General features: G+C 38.4%; 1 protein-coding gene across 1 annotated transcript in view; it reads left to right on the top strand.

Moving 5' to 3' along the window:
- The window catches only part of PTH2R (parathyroid hormone 2 receptor), a 95,963-nt gene that overhangs the window by 61,207 nt on the left and 13,933 nt on the right, over positions 1-20,823 (top strand). The window contains exon 10 of the mRNA XM_050752644.1: positions 15,414-15,508. Within this exon, the coding sequence (XP_050608601.1) occupies positions 15,414-15,508 (95 nt within the window). The remainder of the gene's footprint in view (positions 1-15,413; positions 15,509-20,823) is intronic.

The following is a 20,823-nucleotide window of genomic DNA, read 5'->3' as shown; positions in this document are numbered from 1 at the left end:
CTCCTGTCTCAGACTCCTGAGTAGCTGAGATTACAGGCACGTGCCACCATGCCCAGCTAATTTTTGTGTTTTTAGTAGAGACGGGATTTCGCCACATTGGCCAGGCTGATCTCAAACTCCTGACCTCAGTGATCCACCTGCCTCGGCCTCCTGAAGTGCTGGAATTACAGGCGTGAGCCACCGCAGGGCCAACTCCTCTTCTTTTTAAAAATAGTTTAATGCATTTTGGTAGTAAACTGACAGGAACAGCACAAAACAACACTAAAAACATGTACTTGCATGTAGAATTATTCAGAAAAATATAGTGAGTGGATGGAATTTACTGTATGATAAAAGTGCTACTAACACCAGTTAGTTGCGGTCAAGAAATTTGTTTTTTTGAAAATCCAAATGCTGGCATTGTTCAGAAAAAATTAACAGCTATTTATAACTGCTGTAAAGGTGAACTGCTGAAACTTGTTCAGCTGAAACATTTGGGTGCATTAATACTTTGTTTCCATGCATTTATATTACAAATTCACACAAAAATGAAAATGGAGAAACTGCCAATACCTGGTTTCTGTTCCCTATTTTTTCACTCACTGTCATTAAGTTAGGTGCCTTTTGACTCCATGGGGGCGGCGGCAGGGGGAATCTGATGCTCAGAAATACCAATAAGAGGAAGAAGAGCTTTTTATTTTTTTCTTTGAGAATGGAATGTTTCCCATCTTAGTGGATTGTCAAGCAAGTTCTCCATGAATGCAGCATGGATGTCTTTTGATAATTGTTACACATTTGGCCTGGATTGCACACGGCTCGGTGTCTCCAGAAAGGCCATTATGATAGATCTCATTTGTTTCCCACAAAGCACCAGTAGCTGTGCTCTGGATGTGCTGCTCTGTTTTGAAGTCCTTAGCAGTTTCTTGCACCAGACACTAGGAGGAAAGTTTATGGATTAGGCTTTCAGTGGATTTCTGATAACATCTAATTTCACCAAGTGCCTTGGTATCCAGGTTGTTACTGGTGAAGTTTCATCACCCATCCAGTAGATGGCACACTGGCCTTTGTAGTTTTTTTTGTAGGTTGTTTTGAGGGCAATCTGCATGGCATAGAGACCTCCTAACTCACCCCACTTCTCCTTCAGCTAGGGCCTGGTGAGCTAGAGTTGTATGTCTTTTTTTGAGAAACGTCTATTCAGCTCCTTTGCCCATTTTTAAATTGGGTTGTTTCTTGGTATTCAGTTGTCTGAGTTCCTTATATCATTTGGATATTAGTCCCTTATTTAATACGTTAATTTTTATTGAACACATTCAATACATAAATATTGCAGACATTTTCTACCATTTGACAGGTTGCCTTTTCGCTCTATTGATTGTTTCCTTTGCTGTGCAGAGGCATTTTAGTTTAATGTAATCCTGCTTGTTCATTTTTGTTTCTCTTGCCTGTGCTTTTGGTACTTATTTCTAAGTATTGTATTCTTTTTTGTTGTTATTGTAAATTGATTTTTTTCTTAATTTTTTTGGATAGTTCATTGTTTGTACAATTTGTTCAACATTTCAGCCGAATTCTTCTTATCAGCTAGCTTTTGGCATCTGCCCCAGGGAAGCAAGTGCTTACATTCCATCCTCCTTGGAGATGTCAGACTTTCCTTAAATTTTGGGTTAATTGCTCATCCTATAACTTTGTTCTCTGATGCATTTAAAAAAGTTTAAAAAATTTTTGTCAGATTATCCAGCATTTGTTTTTTATAATAGTGGGAGCAAGTTTTCTTTTCTTTTCTTTTTTTCCCTAGCTTTCTACTATTGGGGAAATATAATTTTAAACAAAAATCTTCTCCTAATCTAAAAATCTTCTCCACATAGGTAATACAGAAGAAAAACACTTTTAGTATTAAGTTATTAAAGCAGAATGTGGTGTGCATTACACGCAATCTGCTAAGAGATTGCAAAGAGAAAGAAGTCTCGCTCCTTTGTATAGCCAAGCAGTGACAACTCATTATATATATGTTTTCAAGAGACACAATAACTAGTTCTCAAGTAAGAGGGACTTGACAATACTATATGCCACACATGATTCATCCTAACTTTACCTGGTAATTGGGGTGACCACTTGTCATGGCTAAGTAGCTTTATTGGAGGAAAAACAGGTTTGTTATTTCTTTATGGCAGGAGGAAGTTTTGCCACTTCAAGATAGGTGCCTACAGAAGTTAAGCTCCTACCCTACAAAAACCGGGAGATGATGGGGATGCTATCTCTCTTGATGTTAGCATTTCAAAAAGATGGTTCCTAGGTCCTTGCGGAAGACATTCCTGGGCCATAAAGCTGACCGAAGGCCTATCTAATCTTCAAAAGGATTTATAAGCATTTCAAAGAGATGAGAAAGTACATACAAGTTTTCTAAGGTAAATGCTCTAAGAAAAAGGGGGAAAGTGAAGTCTCTTCCCTCATTTTCAACAGGGAGAATGAAGCCTCTTATATTTAAATTTGTATTTGACCTTACTCTGTCTCCTAAGTAACAGGTGGCATCTCTAGGTTAATCTGATAATGAAATGGTCTTGCAGTGATTTCCAGCAAAACTCTTCTACGTATTTCCTCCTGGGATTTCAGGCCCACATTCTTATGGACCATGAAGCCTACATCCCTCATTTTACTTTTGAACCTGTCTGTAAAGGGAGAAATAAGCCCAGAACTTAAGCTCCATGTGTTCAGAGTATGGTGCTCCTTCTTCGGAGTTGTTCTGTGTGGTGAAGCCAGGAAGGATGAAGATAATAATGACAACAAACACGACATAGTTCTTACAATATGCTGGGCAGTGTTTTAGGCGTTTTATATACATCAATATATCTAATCCGACAAATAACTCTAAATAAGGAAACTGTCCAAGAATACCCAATATTAAGTGATGGAGCGGGGTTCTGACTTCAGGATCCATGTCCGCACCCAATGAACTCCATGCACTTATAATAAAATCTAACATCTCTGATGATCCAGCAAAGATGCCTCACTCGTGCTTGTGCCTCTTTACATGCCACACCCTGGCTATGTTGTTTACCAGTCAGTTGCTTGACCTTGTCCACCTCTGTTTTTCTCAGGGCTGTTCTACATGCCCCACTGTACTTCTAGAAGGTTGGAATGTGCTTCCTTCTATGCTTCTTTTGAAATACTACTTTTTCTTTGTGACCTGGATGCCCTCCAATCTAAATTAGATTACCAATTATAATCTACGGGTCGTAGAAAGGCTTTTTCTTTTCAACATCATGGTATATCATGTTGAATGTCCATCTTGTCCACTGAACTGCAAGGTTTATGTAAACAAGGATCATTTTTGTTTTTTCTAAACTTATGATGCCTAGTGCTTAGCTAGTTTCCTGGCACAGAGTGACCACTCAATAAATAGTTGTTGGAAAAACAAAACATGCATATAAAATAGATATCCTGGGGAACTGGGAAGAGGAAAGAGGCAAAATAAGAGCACAAGGCAAGTAAAATTACAGAACTTGTGAGTTCATTTTATGCAATCTTTTCAATTTCTAGAGAAGAAAACTACAGCTCACACAGATAAAGGTCACATGACTAGTACAAAGACTTTAACATGCATTTTGTGACCACGTTCTTTTCACTTGCATTCCAAAACCTGTCAAACTGTGTCTTGAATTTAGGGGAAAAATCTTTCCATTTATATAGCTACATTCGTAGTTTTAAAAATAACTTAACTTTAGGATATAAAGTTGTTTTGTAGTCATGCATTGCATGTGGCATGGTTTTATGTAAATATATGCATCATATGTGCTAACAAAGAAACTATTTGCTCAGAATTTAAAATCCAAATTAGATCCCTTACTTAATTCTGTCTTTGGATATTATAATACTATAGATTCTGTTAATTTGATGTTTGTATATATGGGAGTAAAATTAGATAAATTATGGTCAGAATTTCTAAGCAACATATGAGGTAAACTAAATTTAAGAGAGTAAAGGAATTTGTTAAGTATGAGCAGTCTGGAGAAGTCACGTCAAGATAACTGATTTTTAGAGATAACCATAGACTGCAGTATAAGTTTGGAAGGAATCACTTAATTTTGGAATTGTAAGATCTATAATTATAGCATTGTTGTTTTCTGTTTTGTTCAAGTGTGTTAAAATTATGTTAAGAGAACTACAGTCATTGGAAAATACTAAATTTTGTTCTGAAAATAAATGTCCCCAAATGTAATCATTTATCAGACACCTGTGTCATCTTGATGTTGGTTTGAGGATGATTTTTTAATTCTTCCCCTGTAAGATCAAAATATAAGAGAAATATTCCCTAATTAACAACAGAGCGTGATGCTTTGTTTTGGTTCTGGGCCTCCTGGAGCATCATGAGAAGACGTAGGGATGCTCAACCTGAAGAGCAGGAGATGCTGCAGGCAGGACAGCTTGCTTGGAAGAAGTGGGAAAGGTGAGATTGATTGATTCGATACATTCTGACCAAGCTGGGGCACTTACTGAGACATGAGCACCTGCATTTGCACTGATGTCAACCAAGAGGCACTGTAACAGCTGAAACAAAATAAAACCAGAGACATAAAAATACAGATTGGGAAATTCAGCAGATTCACTCTTGGGTACTTATGAGAGGGCCTTGAGAATGCCAGTATTATGGTGTGAAGAGTTGTATGGTACTGACAGAAACCTGAGATCTTGAATTTATAGTTTAGGGAAAACAAAAGGAGGAACTGTGGTATTTGTCTTTATGTAAGTATTTCCTTCATGCTGTGTTACTGTCCCCATTCACCCATCCTTTCATCCACCATCCAGTGATAGGTCATCAAACTGTCTTTCTAGGCCCTGCTCAAATTTTATCTTTACCAAAATTGATATGGTTTGGCTGTGTCCCCACTCAAATCTCATCCTGAATTACAACATGTTATGGGAGGGATCTGTGGGAGGTAATTGAATCATGGGGGCAGGTCTTTCTTGGGCTGTTCTCATGAGAGTGAATAAGTGTTATGAGATCTGATGATTATATGAGGGGCATTTTTCCCTGCACAAGCTCTCTTCTCTTGCCTGCCGCCATGTGAAAAGTGCCCTTTCATCTTCTGTCATTATTTGAGGCATCCCCAGCCACATGGAACTGTTAAGTCCATTAAACCTTTTTTTCTTCCCATTCTCAGGTATGCCTTTATCAGCAGTATGAAAACAGACTAATACAGTAAATTGGTACCAGTAGAGTGGGGCGCTGCTGAGAAGATACCTGAAAATGTTTAAGTGACTTTGGAACTGGGTAACAGGCAGAGGTTGGAACAGTTCAAAGGGTTCACAGACAGGAAAATGTGGGAAAGTTTGGAACTCCCTAGAGACTTGTTGAATGGCTTTGACCAAAATGCTGACAATAATGTGGACAATGAAATCCAGGCTAAGGTGGTCTCAGATGGAGGTGAGGAACTTGTTGGGAACTGGAGCAAAGGTGACCCTTGTTATCTTTTATCAAAGAGACTGGTGGCATTTTGTCCCTGCCCTAGAGATTTTTGGAACTTTGAATTGGAGGGAAATGATTTAGGTATCTGGCAGAAGAAATTTCTAAGCAGCAAAGGATTCAAGAGGTGACTTGGGTGCTGTTAAAGGCATTTAGTTTAAAAAGGGAAACAGAGCATAAAAGTTTGGAAAATTTGCAGCCTGACAATGCAGTAAAAAAGAAAATCCCATTTTCTGAGGAGAAATTGAAGCTGGCTGCAGAAATCTGTATTAGTAACAAGGAGCTGAATATTAATCCCCAAGACAATGGATAAAATGTCTTCAGGGCATATCAGAGGTCTTCACAGCAACCCCTTCCATCACAGGCCTGGAGGTTTAGGAGGAAAAAGTGGTTTTGTGGGCTGGGTCCAAGGTCCCTGTGCTGTGTGCAGCCTAGGGTCTTGGTGCCCTGTGTCCCAGCTGCTCCAGCCATTGCTGAAAGGGGCCAATGTAGAGCTCGGATCATGGCTTCAGAGGGTGCAAGCCCCAAGCCTTGGCAGCTTCCATGTGGTGTTGAGCCTGTGAGTGTACAGAAATAAAAAACTGAGGTTTGGAAACCTCTGCCTAGATTTCAGAAAATGTATGGAAATGCTTGGATGTCCAGGCAGAAATTTGCTGCAAGGGCAAGGCCCTCATGGAGAACCTCTACCAGGGCAGTGTGGAAGGGAAATGTGAGGTTGGAGCTGCCACACAGAGTCCCTACTGGGGCACTGACTAGTGGAGCTGTGAGAAGAGGGCCACTGTCCTCCAGACCCCAGAATGGTAGCTCCACCAACAGCTTGCACCATGTGCCTGGAAAAGCTGCAGACACTCAATGCCAGCTTGTGAAAGAAGCCAGGATGGGGGCTATACCTTGCAAAGCCACAGGGGCAGAGCTGCCCAAGGCCATTGGAGCCACCTCTTTCATCAGCATGACCTGAACGTGAGACATGGAGTCAAAGGATATCATTTTGGAGCTTTAAAATTTCATTGCTTCAGTGGATTTCAGACTTGCATGGGCCCTGTAGCCCCTTTGTTTTGGCCAATTTCTCCCATTTGGAATGGCTGTAGTTACCCAATGCCTGTACCCCCATTGTATCTAGGAAGTAACTAACTTGATTTTGATATTACAGGCTCATAGGCAGAAGGGATTTGCCTTGTCTTGGATGAGACTTTGGACTGTGGAGTTTGAGCTGTTGCTGAAATGAATTAAGACTTTGGGGGACTGTTGGGAAGGTGTGATTGCTTTTGAAATGTAAGGACGTGAAATTTGGGAGGGTCCAGGGGTGGAATGATACCTAAATCATTTCCTTCTAATTCAAAGTTCCAAAAATCTCTAGGGTGGGGACAAAATGCCACCAGTCTCTTTGATAAAAAATAACAAGAGTCACGTTTGTTCCAGTTCTCAACAAGTTCCTCACCTCCAAATCTCATCTCGAATTCCCACATGTTGTGGGAGGGACCCAGTGGGAGGTAATTGAATCATGGGGTCACTTTCCTGTGCCATTCTCATGATAGTGAATAAGTCTCATGAGATCTGATGATTGTATAAGGGGAAGTTTCCCTGCACAGCTCTCTTCTCTTGTCTGCTGCCATGTGAGATGTGCCTTTCACCTTCTGTTATGATTGTGAGGCATCCCTAGCCGCCTAGAACTATAAGTCCAGTAAACCTTTTTTTTTCTTTTTCAGTCTTGGGTATGTCTTTATCAGCAGTATGTAAATGAACTAATACAGTCTTCTTTTGTCTCTTAACAAAGTTAATTTCTTATATTTTATTAATCATCTGATAATAAATATTTGAGTCCCTTTTTGTTTCAAGCATATTTCAGAGTCTTTTTTTTTGCATTGATCCTCAAATAACTTTTAAGTAGGCATTTTTATTATTCCCAGTTTGGGTTCACAAAAGGTTATATAACTTGTCTGAGGTTATAAATTTAGAAAATGCTGAAGCCAAAGTCAAACCCAGGCAATGCCATTCCAGAGCCCACAGGTTTTCCTCTTTCTTGCCATAGGATTTAAGCTAGGGCGGTGTTTCCTTATGTAGGGGCACATACCCTGGTACATGAGAGGACTTAGGTGGTATATGCAAGGTCACTAAGCAATATTGAATCATATATGAATTTTGGTCCCTTTCCAACCCTTCTGAACACATCAAGGAGAAAGTTTTATTTTGGTCCTGGTCTTGAACAACACTCACATGTGTAGTGTCTTTCTTTGGGGATAGGGGGAGGTAGGACAGGCAACCCAATCTAGATAACATTTCATAAGGCTTTTTGTTTCCATCATATGTATTTCACAGTTGTCTCTTATTTGTAAAAGTGTCTACTGGTTCTTTATTTATGTTTAATGGTATGAAATTTAAATTTTAATAATTTAATGAAAGTCAATTGAAGAAAGGTATGAAGTAGGCATTAGTAGGTAAATAATATCAATATGGCAAAATCATGATGGTGGCACCCTAAATGACTTATTTGGAGAACACTGAACTCTACAAATTCCTTTAACAATGAAACCTGAAATTACGCAAAAGTCCTGACCGGTGTAAGCAGTGGGCGTTCTCCTGGCTGTGGCAGGCTGGTTGTGTTTCATGTGATCAGACACTTTAGAAGGAGTGTACCACACTGCATTTTACTTACTAGCTCTGTCTTCCCTGTGTGCTCATGGGTAGGGATAATCTATTCTTTTATTTTCCTAGAATGCCTGCCCTTTATTGGTGCCTAGGAAATATTGGCTGAATGAAAATATAAATATATACTTAATAATATTACTTATAGTGGATCATAAGATTATTTGATAAGCATGCCACATGTAGGTACCTTACAATCATTTAAAATATAGTTTCCTTCATAGTTAACTGAAATAAATATATCAATATTATTGTTTCAATTTTATGACTGGCAATACCGGCACACAGAGAAGTTTTGGAGGGTTTTGGAGCTGGGGGTACTCTTAGATTTTGTTGAGTCTCACTAACTTTACTAGTCTACAAGCAGTCAAACTCACATCCAAGGTCATACAGGTCATTAGTGGAGGAGGTGCAACTCATAATAGTTTTTATTATAGGGTTGGTAGTTATGTGAACAAGTGTATGAATCCTGTGTGAACTCTTACCAGTTGCTGACTGTACTATGATTTAGCTTCTTTTAAAGTGAAGTTTTCTAAAAAGGAAATTGGATATTCTAATATTTACTTCATAGGGTTATTAGGAGGACTATGTGAGATTATTAAAGTGCTTAGTATAACCTATGAAAAGCGTTCAATAAGTAGTAGCCTATAATACAGGTAGTAACACTACTAATACTACTACTAGTGATAGCATGGTAATAGTAGAGGTGTAGTAACAGAAATGGTGGTTCATGTAGTAGTGATATAAGCTTATCCAAGTCTTTCTGACACCATCATGAAGTTCAGAATAGGGAAGAGACAGCACCAAACTCTGAAGGGCTTAATAAAGGAAACACCAAGAAGGTGAGATTTGAACGAAAAGTATGAAGAAAGAGTAGAAATCACTTACCTAAATCACTTAATAGGTAAATCACAGAGAAGGGTTTTCCTGGCATGGAGATTAGCCCATGCCAAGTGGGCATGTTATGTTTTCTATGGCTGGAAGGAACAATGCATCTGCAGAATGTGCAGAAGATCAGACTGTGAAGTTGGATGGGAGTGGACTTATGTCATGCTAAAGCACGTTGGAATTTTCCTTAAAATTGTGATGAGACATCAAAATATTTTAAGCAGGTTAGTAAGCAGATCAGATTTGGGTTTTAAAAAGGAAACTCTAGAGGTATTATGATGGATAGATAAGATGAACTAGCTTGGAGACGCAAATGTCTAAGAGAGGTACTATTCACCTTTAAGTGCATAGTCCTATTTGATTCTGGCAACTATATGAGAGACTGTACTCTTGATGCAACCTTCCAAGAAAGAGACAGGAATTAAAGAGTTTTATTAAAATGATAACCATAAATAACTGTCAGCTACTGATATGAATAATGGAAGGAGATCAGCTTCAGCAGCGGGGGAGCTTGGGCAGCGAGCGTGATGACAATCCATGTTTTTTGCTATTTGATGACAGTTAGTCCCACATATTCCATTCATTTAAATTCATTTATTTGGAGATGCTGTAAAGTCTGAAAATATTTTCCTTTATAATGAGTTGATTCATCTTAGCTGAATTAAAATGTGAATGTGCAATAAGGAGAATTATTTTTTTTAAAGACCCAAGAAAAGGTAAATATTATCATAAAATGTAAATGTATAACTAATTTAATGACATATCTTTTATATTTGAATAATAGAAACTTCTTCCAGGGTCACCTTTCTTATAGTACATATGTCTAAGCTGTGCTTATAGAATAGGAGTAATAAAAGAGAAAATCCTAAACTCAGTGTTTAAAGCAACCCTTAACTGGCATTAAAAAAAACAAACCATAAAACCTATTAGGGAATTAGGGTCTATCACTCATTGAGATTTAGAATTCATATGCTTATTTTTTGCAGTAGTTCAGGCAGTAGTTCCTTTTCTGGCAACTCCATAAAAATAATTCATAGAATCAAAGAATGTTCAAGTTGGGAAGCATTTTGGGGATAGCTTGCCCAATGTTTATCTGACAACATTATTGCTGAGATTATGACCTTTAAATAACCCTCCAGAGAAGTAATGTCACTAACAGCTTGTGGTTTGCATTAGAGATGTTGACAGGTATGAGAAGTATATGGGGCATTTGTGATTATTTCTTTTTCAGGTCACTTTTTATTGGCGTGTATTTACTTACTTTTAGATGTTTGTTTCATCATGCCTCACGTCATCATTGTGTATCCAAGCTGAGAACTAATCTTTCTGGTCAATAAACAATTTGTGATGTCTATCTTGGGTTTGCTCATTGTATCAGTAATGATTAAATTTGAATATTGAATGACATTGAATGACTAAGCAAGTAGGCGACTCCTGGGGAAGCTGCATACTACATAGAGTGCATTAAATACAGAGCTAAATGTTTTTAAAATAAATGTTTTGTTTTCCATACTTGTCACAGGGTATCTTAGGGAACTCTGGCAGAAGGAATAAGATGGAATTCTAATAAAGGTCTTTAGGAAATATTTTAGGTGATAAGTTTAAAAAATATTATATCTAGTGTACTTTTCAAAATATGAAAAGAAAGGGACAAACAAGGTGCATGCTTCTTAGCTGTTGTCAGGTGAGTGATTCATTTTCTTCCAGTTGCAGGGAGAGGTGCAGTCACCAAAAACAAGGGTTGACTGGGAAGGAAGGAATTTTAAGAAAAATGGATAAAATTTAATCTCTGATCATTGACACAATTGTAAATACCAAATTGATTTTTCCCCAGAGAAAAATCTCCCCTTCAGAACTCCCTTTTCTAAATCAGTTAGAAATATAACTTTAAATGAAATTAAAGCTCTAACATTTGCCATAGAAACTGTCTCCAAGTTATAAATTGAATTCCGACTGATTAGAAATGAACTATATATTTTGATCTTTATATTTGTGATACAGATAATCAAATTATAGTATTTGATAGAGATCAGGGAGTTTATTACCTGTTATGTAAAAGTTCAGCATTTAATACCAATATGCAAATAAGCAAAGCAAAAAAATTCTTATGTTTGTGATATTGAAAAATAAGCCGAAACATGCGTTGAGCAGATAAGACGTATTTAGAGTGTCTCTGAGGGAAACTAACACATAGCATCTCTCTTGGCTGCCCTGATTCTAAACATGTTAAGATATAAAGCAAGGGAGTGAGGGAGAACCTTATTGCTGCAGGAGGCTGGGGTGGATGATGTGATCCTAGGTCTGTTAGACAAGTGGGTCTATTGAAGAAACCTATAATTAGTCAGGATCTTCCCACCTGGGCACGGGATGCTGAGGGACAGGCTCCTATCCCTGGAGATGCTGCAGAGAAAGTCTGCTCACTGCAGGTTACCTTTTCTATGCCTAAATTTTGACTTCTTTCTGTGATTACATCTTTTGTGAGTTATGCCTAGAAGTGAAAATTCTACACTGAAGGGGGATGTGCTGATTAACCTCAATATAAATAGTGTTTACAGTGTGTACATCTTATTCACTTATGTATTCACTCTCATTGGACAAATCTTGATTCAACACCAAGAACATTACAGGCCCTGTGTGACGCATTGGAGAAGAGAGAGTAGAGGAGAAGATAGACACCAGTTTCTTCTCCCACAGCTAAAGCTTAGTGAGTGAGGCAAACATTTAAACATGAAAAATGCCTCTGAGAATAAGTGACATTCAGCCTGAACCCTGATAACTGACCTAGGAAGGGCGAGTGAGTGGAGAGAGTAAAGGATCCAGGCAAAGAAAACTCCAGGAACCACGTCTCCGAGACAGGATAGCCTGCGCTTCCATGGCTGAAATGTTTTCTTTGTTGTAGTTCATCTGTGGTTCACGCTGAACAAATCTTGACATTTATTTAAATAATTACTTGCAGGCTACATGTTGGGTACAGTGTACACTGCTCAGGTGATGGGGGCACTAAAATCTCAGGAATCACCACTAAAGAACTTAGCAATGTAACAGAAAACCGCCTCTACCCCAAAACTATTGGAATTAAAAAAAGAATCTTTAATTGCAAAATAATTTGATTTCTATATTTACATTATTTTAAAACCATATTTACAAAAAATTAATTCTATGTGTTATTGGCTTTAATGTTTATTAAAAGTCATGTTATTCTAAGCCTTCTTTCTTTTTTTAAATTTCTTTGCTTTGTTTTGTCTGTAGTTTGCTTCAAGCAAAATTTTTCCTACAGGAAGTTTACATAAAATATGCAAGAACTCTTTAATGATGTTTTTCGTAGAATTATGTCTTAATTAAAAAAAATTACTACTACTACTACTACTACTACTACTGCTGCTGCTGCTGCTAAAATTTCACCAGAAACTTCGTCTTTGTCTTATTCTCTTTTATTTCTTTTGCCTGGTATAAAATGCCACCTTCCCATTTGCAGACTCAAGTCTTCCTTTAGTGCAAGATTTTTCTTCTGTTATGTTTTTATTGATTTATTCTATTTGTTGCTGTCTTTTCTTCAGAAAGAGAAGTAATCTGCCACATCCTCCAGATAGGTATCTTACACCTCATATACCTCCTCACACCAGTCTTTGTTCTTCTTCTTTTCTTTTTTTAGTGGCTTAGAAGAACATGCATTTGTTCTCTTACAGTTCTGGAAGTCAGAAGTCCTAAAATCAAGGTGTCAGTAGGGCTGCCTTCCTTCTGGAGGTGCTAGGGGGAATCTTCATCTTTTTCAGCTTCTAGAGGCCGCTGGCATTCCATGACTCTTGGTCCCTTCCTCCATCATCAAAGCCAAAAGTGTAGCAATTTCCACTCTTAAATCCCTGGCCGCATCCTCACTCGAACGCCCTTTCTCAGACTCTCAAGTCTTTGATCTTTTTCCCTCCCTTTGGGAGGATTCTTCAAATGTCTCCTAAATTGCCGAATTCATTTTTTTGCTTTGTCAGATCTACTGTTTGTTGTTCTAATACTGATTTTAAAACTTGGTTATATTTTAGATTCCATATAATCTTTTGTTAATCCATCCTGCTCTTAAATTTCTGTCTCCATCTCAGTCTACTCTTAACTCAATTCTATTTTATGGACACTATAGTGCAGTGGTTAAGGGTTTACAGTGTGGATACAGGCTGCATGGGCTGCATTAAGGCCCTGCCATTTGCTAGCTGTGTGGCTGGGAAAAATATGTGGAATCTGTACCTCAGGTTCCTCATCTGTGAAATGGGGACAAGAAAATGCCTGTCTCATAGAGATGCTGTGAAACTAAGAGTCAATTCATTTGCCATGGTTAGTAGTCAATAACGTAGTTTCTAATTCACCCACAGTCTATATTTTTCTAAATTATTTAGAATAATTATTTAGAATTTCATCCAGCTGTTGCTTATATCAGTATGTGTGTATATATGTCATGTGTGTGTTTGTTACTTATCTTTTAAGGCATCAAGTTTTACTTAGCCTTAATATTTTAAAATTCTTAATTCTTTCCATAATCAATTTGGTTGGCCTTGAACGTATCTTCTCAGTTATTAAATGGATGGACTGTTTGGCATGTATTTCCTTTAGTCAGTTTTCTGGGAGGGGGAGGTGCAGATTTATTTAGTGTAGTTTACTAAAGGACTGAGTGCTTGGTCCCAGGCCTTTTAATAAGGTGAAGCTTAAGGCTGGCTCATCAGAAGCCGTCTATACTTCTTCCTTTTCCAGGACAAGGTGTGACAAATGGCAATCCAGCCGACGTTGCCCCACAGCTCTCCCAGCTTCAGCTCCTAGCACTTAGTCCTTCACCCAGCCGTTCCATGCATCACTCCCCAGTATCTTCACCCCAGCTACATCCTGTTGCCGGGGGCTGTTGTCTAAAGGGACAGGAATTAATGGGGCATGAAATAAATCTTGTCATTCAGGAAGTAACGCTCACGTACTTCTTTCTCAGTGACCTGAGCAGTACTCAAGTAGCTTTTCAACTTCTCATTAAAACAAAATCTGTCTGCGGGCTGCGAGTTGTAGTGGGTGAAGGTGGAAATCCTCAGCTCTCATGTTTTGCATCTTTTTGTCCTCCTGAGCAGAAGGTATCAGATGGTGGTTAAGGATTCACAATACAGACTCACAAAGACCTGGTTCAAATTCCAACCAATTGGTGGGTATTCCAGGTTAAAACAGTTAATCTCTTTGAGATAAAGATTCTTCATCCATAACAAATGGATGTAAAAAAATAAAAGTGTCTCCTCCATGCTCATGTAAGGTTTTAAATTAGAAAATGTTCAATAAATGGCAGCTGTTATCAGCCTGGAAACATCCCTTTCCTTTCATCAGCTCACAGCACAACTTTGTTTCCCCCCATGTGTGGGGCTCAAGACCTAACCCTCAGTTCTTGGAGAAAGTTGTGATTGTTGAGAGGTGCTCACAGTGTTGTCAGTGGTAGGATAGCAGAGAGGTTGGTGGGGTGTTCAAGGCTGATACAGACAGTCAGCTGAATTTGGGAGTGAGACACACAAATCCTCTGATAACCAAATTCCCTAACTTCCAGAAGAGATTGAGGACTCTGCAAGACAAGTTATCCCCAGGACTGCAGGACTTGATGACTTTCTCTTCTGCCCCTGCTCTGGCAGGGACACAGTGCTTACTGTTGGCAATCTACATTTCCATTATTCCTAAGCACTAGCACTTTCTGGAAAGCAGACATCTCCCTGAATGGAGGGACCCAGAATTTCAGGCCTCGATCTCCTTATGACCCCAGACCTGGAGACATGTTCTTCATCTTCATCTGGAATGTCTTCACTGATCCTTGAGGTCCTCAGACAGAAAGGGATTTATTCCTTCGACACTCCCCTCCCTCCCCTTTTAAAAGCCAGGACTTGATTATCTCTAGTGGTATTCACACTTACAACATTTTAAAAAATCAATCTAATTGACTACAGTGGGAGCCTTTTCTTATATAGCATCTTACTTCCCTTAAAAAAAAAACACCTCATATCACCTTCACCCAATAGTTTTCATACGTCATAGACAGAGTGGATCCCCAAAATAGCTCTGTTATTCCTCTCCCTAAAGTAGAGACATAGCTGGGAATTCATTTTAAAGAGGGCAGTTGATTACATTTATATAATAACTGTTACCCTTTGTCCTGCCAGTTTGCCAAAGGGCTTCATCTAAACTTCAGTTTAGAAAGGCCCCGTGGATCCCGGCAGATCATCCTCCGGTATTTTCAGTGTTGTTGAAACTTTATATTTCTTTGTGTTTTCATGAGGGTGAATCAAGAATCACTAGCCTTTCAATATCTGATCTCAGGTTCCCCTGTTCACATTTATGAAATGGGTAATTTTTCTTATTTGAATGGAAAAAATTTCAATTTATGTAAATGTTTATAAAAATCTTGAAGACTAACAATAATTCTTTGTAATCTTACCTTCTTTTTCAGCTGAATTTTATTCTGTTTCTGAATACGGTTAGAGTTCTAGCTACCAAAATCTGGGAGACCAATGCAGTTGGGAATGACACAAGGAAGCAATACAGGTAATTTCAGGACAGGCACCATCAGAGGACATATTTTGGTCCTTCCTTCCTTCCTTCCTTCCTTCCTTCCTTCCTTCCTTCCTTCCTTCCTTCCTTCCTTCCTTCCTTCCTTCCTTCCTTCCTTCCTTCCTTTTCCTTTCTTTTTCTTTTTGGCAGAGTATCACTCTGTTGCCCAGGCTGGAGTGCAATGGCACAATCTCAGCTCACTGCAACCTCCGCCTCCCGGGTTCAAGCAATTCTCATGCCTCAGCCTCACGAGTAGCTGGAATTACAGGCGTGTGCCATCATGTCCAGTTAATTTTTGTATTTTTAGTAGAGATGGGGTTTTGCCATGTTGGCCAGGCTGGTCTCAAACTCCTGACCTCAGGTGATCCACCTGCCTTGGCCTCCCAAAGTGCTGGGGTTACAGGTATGAGCCACCATGCCCAGCCTTTGGTTACTATTTCAAGTAAAGAACAGATATAAATTAATTTGAAATACCTTTAAGAGATTAAATTTATGAATGTATATTTATTGTGTGATTTATCAGAAAAGCATATATATTAAGAAAAACATAAGTAACCCCAAGGACTACCCCTTGTGCTTAAATTCTAAGTATATTTTAAAATCTGTTTTTAGCAGGTTGGGATGTTCCCATCAACCATTTGTGAACTCACAGAAAATATGTTGATGATCTTGGCAGACAATTTTATTTGCATTCTACAAATATGTCATAACTGAAAAGATCAAGTAGATTTGCTGTATTGGTTCTAATCTTTACATCAAGTTGTCTCTCACTAAATATGCAAATGTATTGATTGAGAGAGGTCCATTCTTCAGCCTTTCATGAGGAAAAGGACAATCGAGTGTTTGTGATTGTTATCAAACTATCTTAAGGTTGTGTGCATTTCTCATAATGATCATTTTGGAAATTTTGAATATTAGTGGCATCTATCCAACTGGACATCCAGTAATCAGGTAGATGTGGATTTGGTTTTATAATCTTCAGTTAACTATTTATTTCTGCCTCAGATTGTTATGAAATGCTATCTCAGACATAGAGAGGAAAAACATCATAGTCAGCATTTTGATCTTCTTTCATGAATCTTCCATAAGTCCTCATTGATTTAGTCCTCTCCACCATTTAGGTCGTATTTACTGTTGAGTTGCAAAGACTACAGGTATGGCCTGCAGGATTCACAGTATCCTATGCCCATAGGATGCACAGTCTTAACAAATCAGCAGCTGCCAGTGCCAGTTATTTTTTGTGTGCTGTCAGTGGTACTATTATACATTGTGCATGAGTTTACGGTGAAAGGTCTATGCTATACTAACACAGCTTATCTCTCACATCACATACCATCTGTGAAGACACAGGCCAAAGGATAGAATAATAAGAAATGTAAATAACTTTTCACTCTTCTTCATAAAGTGGAAGAGTATAGTGTTTGGAAGCTACTTACTTCTCTAGTTCTGAACAAAGCTGCTTATTTCTATAGTTCTGAATGACATGAACTAATATTTTTAGTAAAGTGTTGCCCAAGGGACATGAGAAATTTTGGAGGGAACAAAGGGTGACCTCTTTTTAAAAATGGATAGAATAGACAACATTTTGAATTAATTCGTGGAGGATTATTTCCCAGAACAATTGAAGAGAATAATTTATCAAGGATTGAAATAATCAACTACTGAGAATTCAGAATAACTTTGAAATAATCTGGTGCCCAGAAGATTTCAAGTATGAAATTATTAATTAGAACAGTTTAGACTAATGGAAGTCAGAAAAAGTATTTTTCAGCCAAATACATTTTTTAATGGCTGAAACATATTTAATATCCTTAATTATGTCCAAAGTTAAGCTACAGATAAAAATGTAGTGAAAAGTGACTCTTTTTTTCAGAGAAAAATGTGGGAACCTACTTGACACCAGTTTGAGAATTCAATTCCATATTCTGTTTCTGAGGCCATAGATTTTCAAGTTCAAATAGCATCTCACTTTTTAAATAGGCTTAGGAAAATTAAATCTGTGTCCCTGTCTCAGTGACATTCCTACAATGAGGGTTAATTGAGTATTTAAATTTATATCAGCTAATTTTTGTACCTTTACACTTATCTTCCATTCTGTTATTACCTTTGTCTAACAAATGTTCAAATATTCTTGCTAAAATAAAATGATACAAAATTTCCAAATGGTGGCATCTAAAACAGTTACAAAGCATGTTTCCATGCATACTACTATGAAAAACTAAAAACACCTTTCAGAGCTGAGATAATCTCTCCAGGTGAATGTGCGCTCACACACAAACAAGACAGACTTCTGAAAAGTACATAAAATCTCTTAGTTGGCATGGTGGTTTAAAATGGAAAGGAATTAATCAATTCTTAAAATAATTTTTTATTTTGAGATAATTGTAGATTCACATACAGTTGCAAAAATCATACAGAGAGATCCCATATATCCTTTGACCCATTTCCCTCAGTGGTGACATAGTGTATAACTACAGTTTACAATAATTTACCTTAAAACAAAATTGTATAAGTAAAATTCAATCATCTATTAGATTTAATAACACAGATAATACATTTTTTTTCCTTTTAAATTACAACTCAATTACTTCATAAAATAAGAAGAGGTTGCCAGGCCTGGAAAAACAAGAGATATGAAAAAATGCAAGATTTGGTGAAAAAGAATACTTGGATGTTTTGACTAATTTGACTTCCCATTTGATGTTAGACAAAACTCATATTTAATGTTTATTAGTTTTAGAATAAATCCAACCAGTATTTATCATGTAGCATGCTAATAAAGAGGAGAGGTTTTAAGGCCGCATCCATCACTTACTTCATCACATTGAGTGGATACTTTCTCTCTCTGAGCCTTTGCCCTCTCTTGGCAATGGGACAATAATAGCTCTCTCCCATGGTTGTTAGAATAAAATGAGGCAACCAGCATGGGATGTAACAGGAGCATGGTGCTTGGTGGCCAGTAGCGTCATTTGCTGAATGCCCTCCTTGAACCCTCAATTTAAGTGGGGATGGGTAGAGACAGAGAGAGTGGGAGTGATAGATATTATGATTGATTTAATTAAATAAAATGAGGAAAGTACCAACAGAGATGCCCATACAAAGTGCTATGTATACAGAAAAGAGGGAAAGATTAATTCAAGGCCACGGGGGATCAATCAAGAAAGGCTTAAGAGCAATAGTAGTTTCTTTTTAAACCTAAATTGATTCTTAAAAGAAAATCAGAGATTTTCTAGAGCTGCTCACCTGGAGAGAAATCACCTAGGGAGAGAGAGCACAGAATTAGGAATCTATTTTCTAAACAGGACACTGAGTCCCAAAACCACCTGACTTCTTTGCATTCCTCTCATGGCTTTGTCCTTGGACACAGAGCACACCATGTTTCCAGCAAGCCAGAAGACTGCTATCAGTTGGTACATCCCTGAATCATCTTATTAGACAGCTGTGCATTTTCAGAGAGCCAGGGTGTAAAAACGTACAATGTGCATGGGTGACCATATGGACGCTGAAAAATATCAGTGCCCAGGATTGCTACATGATTTGAATAGAGAGTAAATGTCCATTTTAAGTGAACAGCCAGACCCATGACCCATGTACACATTTGCCTGGCATATGCAAACTAGCAAAACTCATCAATATTCACAGGGCTATAATTAGTTACATTCCACTGGACAGAATTGTATTTCTATGGGCAGGAATTATTTGCATCACTGTGGTAGGCATATTTCTATACTGGCCCCCAAGATTCCTGCCCCTGGGTGTATAAGCCTTATAAAATCCCTGCTCCCCCAATATCCTTCGCCTTGAGTGTAGGTAAGACCTATGATGGGGTAGCCTTTCCATTGGTTAGTTTACTTTATATGATAAAGATGTTAGGATAGTCATTCCTGTGATTATGATGTGTTATATAAGAGTCCATCCTGTGAGCCTGGAGAGAGATTCTCTGGCTGACTTTGAGGAAGCAATCTGACGTGTTGTGAGGGCCTATAGCTAGAACCTGAGAGAAGCCTGTGGGTATTGAGTGACCCCTGGTTGACAGCCAACAAATAGCCCTGCAACTGCAAGAATCTGAGATTTTTCTAGCAATGTGAATGAACTTAGAAGTGAACCCTGAGGCCCAGGTAAGAATGCAGCCAACACCTTAATTTCAGCCTTGAGAGACTGTGGGCCAGGGACCCAGGGTATGTGCCTGGACTCCTAGCCTATAGAAACTGAGAGAGAATGAATGAGTACTGTTTTAAACCACTAAATTCTTAGTAATTTGTTATACAATAGAAGATGAATATAATTACTACCGGTTTTCTATAAATGAACTTCTATCTCCATGGAGTTGTAAAAGAGCTTAGTCCTAGAAAAAGAGGGAGAAAACCCAGATGGCTGAGCCTGCAGGATACCCACTACATTTTGGTTGCCTAAAGCAACTTTGCCTTAACTCTGCATTGAACCAAACTGTCCCTAATGTTCACATTTGTGATAATTTCACAGTGTGCTCCATTGGTGTCGTTTTTGTTTTCACTTAGTTTTGGGCTCCTAGTCATACACAGAAGGAAAAATCAGCAGCTTGATTCTGAGAACAGTCTCTGGGAGGATTTACCCTTTCATCTTAAAGGAGGAAATATAATTTTTGTTTCAGAGTGATATTCGAAAGACTTTCAAGGTTTTGCAAGTGAGTTAATTCTGTCCCCTTTTATCTGATTAGGCTGAACTAAAAGGCCATGAAGGCACTCAGTGTCCTGCCCAGATAGGCAGTGATGGAAAGAGGGCACTCACCATCAGGATTCAGAACAAGCACATCCCAGGGAGCCCTGACAGTTGAAAGGACTAGTTCGGTCAGAGGAACCCGCTGTTTATCAGGGATCTTGCCTTGGATGGAACAGATTTAAGGTAGAATCTTCATATTGAATAGGCTATAGGTAACTTGAAGTATGAGGTGTGAGGACCAGGAGCAGCATAGGAGAAAGCCCATAGGCTGCAGGGAAGCTCTGAATGTGAGGATGAGTGGGTAGAGCAGATGGTTCAGGCACTAGTAAGAGATAAGACAGACAAAGGACAATGAGGTGGAGCAAATGTGCAACCTCACCTACATCTACACTAGACATTTCAATATGATTTCAATACGATTTTATGGGACACTTTAGCTCCTATTGTCAAGAGGATTATGCTAGGAAAGTGTATGTACATGGAAGACGGTTCCCAGTGGAGCCTGAGAATATTATAGCTCATATGGACTTCTAGGCCCTATTTCCTCATTTTGGTGACAACTAAATCACAATCACACAGGTAGTTAATATCAAGTCTGGAACCTGAATCAA

Source organism: Macaca thibetana, chromosome 12 (genome assembly GCF_024542745.1).
Source record: "Macaca thibetana thibetana isolate TM-01 chromosome 12, ASM2454274v1, whole genome shotgun sequence".
Classification (NCBI taxonomy): Eukaryota; Metazoa; Chordata; class Mammalia; order Primates; family Cercopithecidae; genus Macaca; species Macaca thibetana.
Note: the sequence above shows the minus strand (reverse complement) of the source record. Positions and strands in the feature narration are given on the sequence as shown.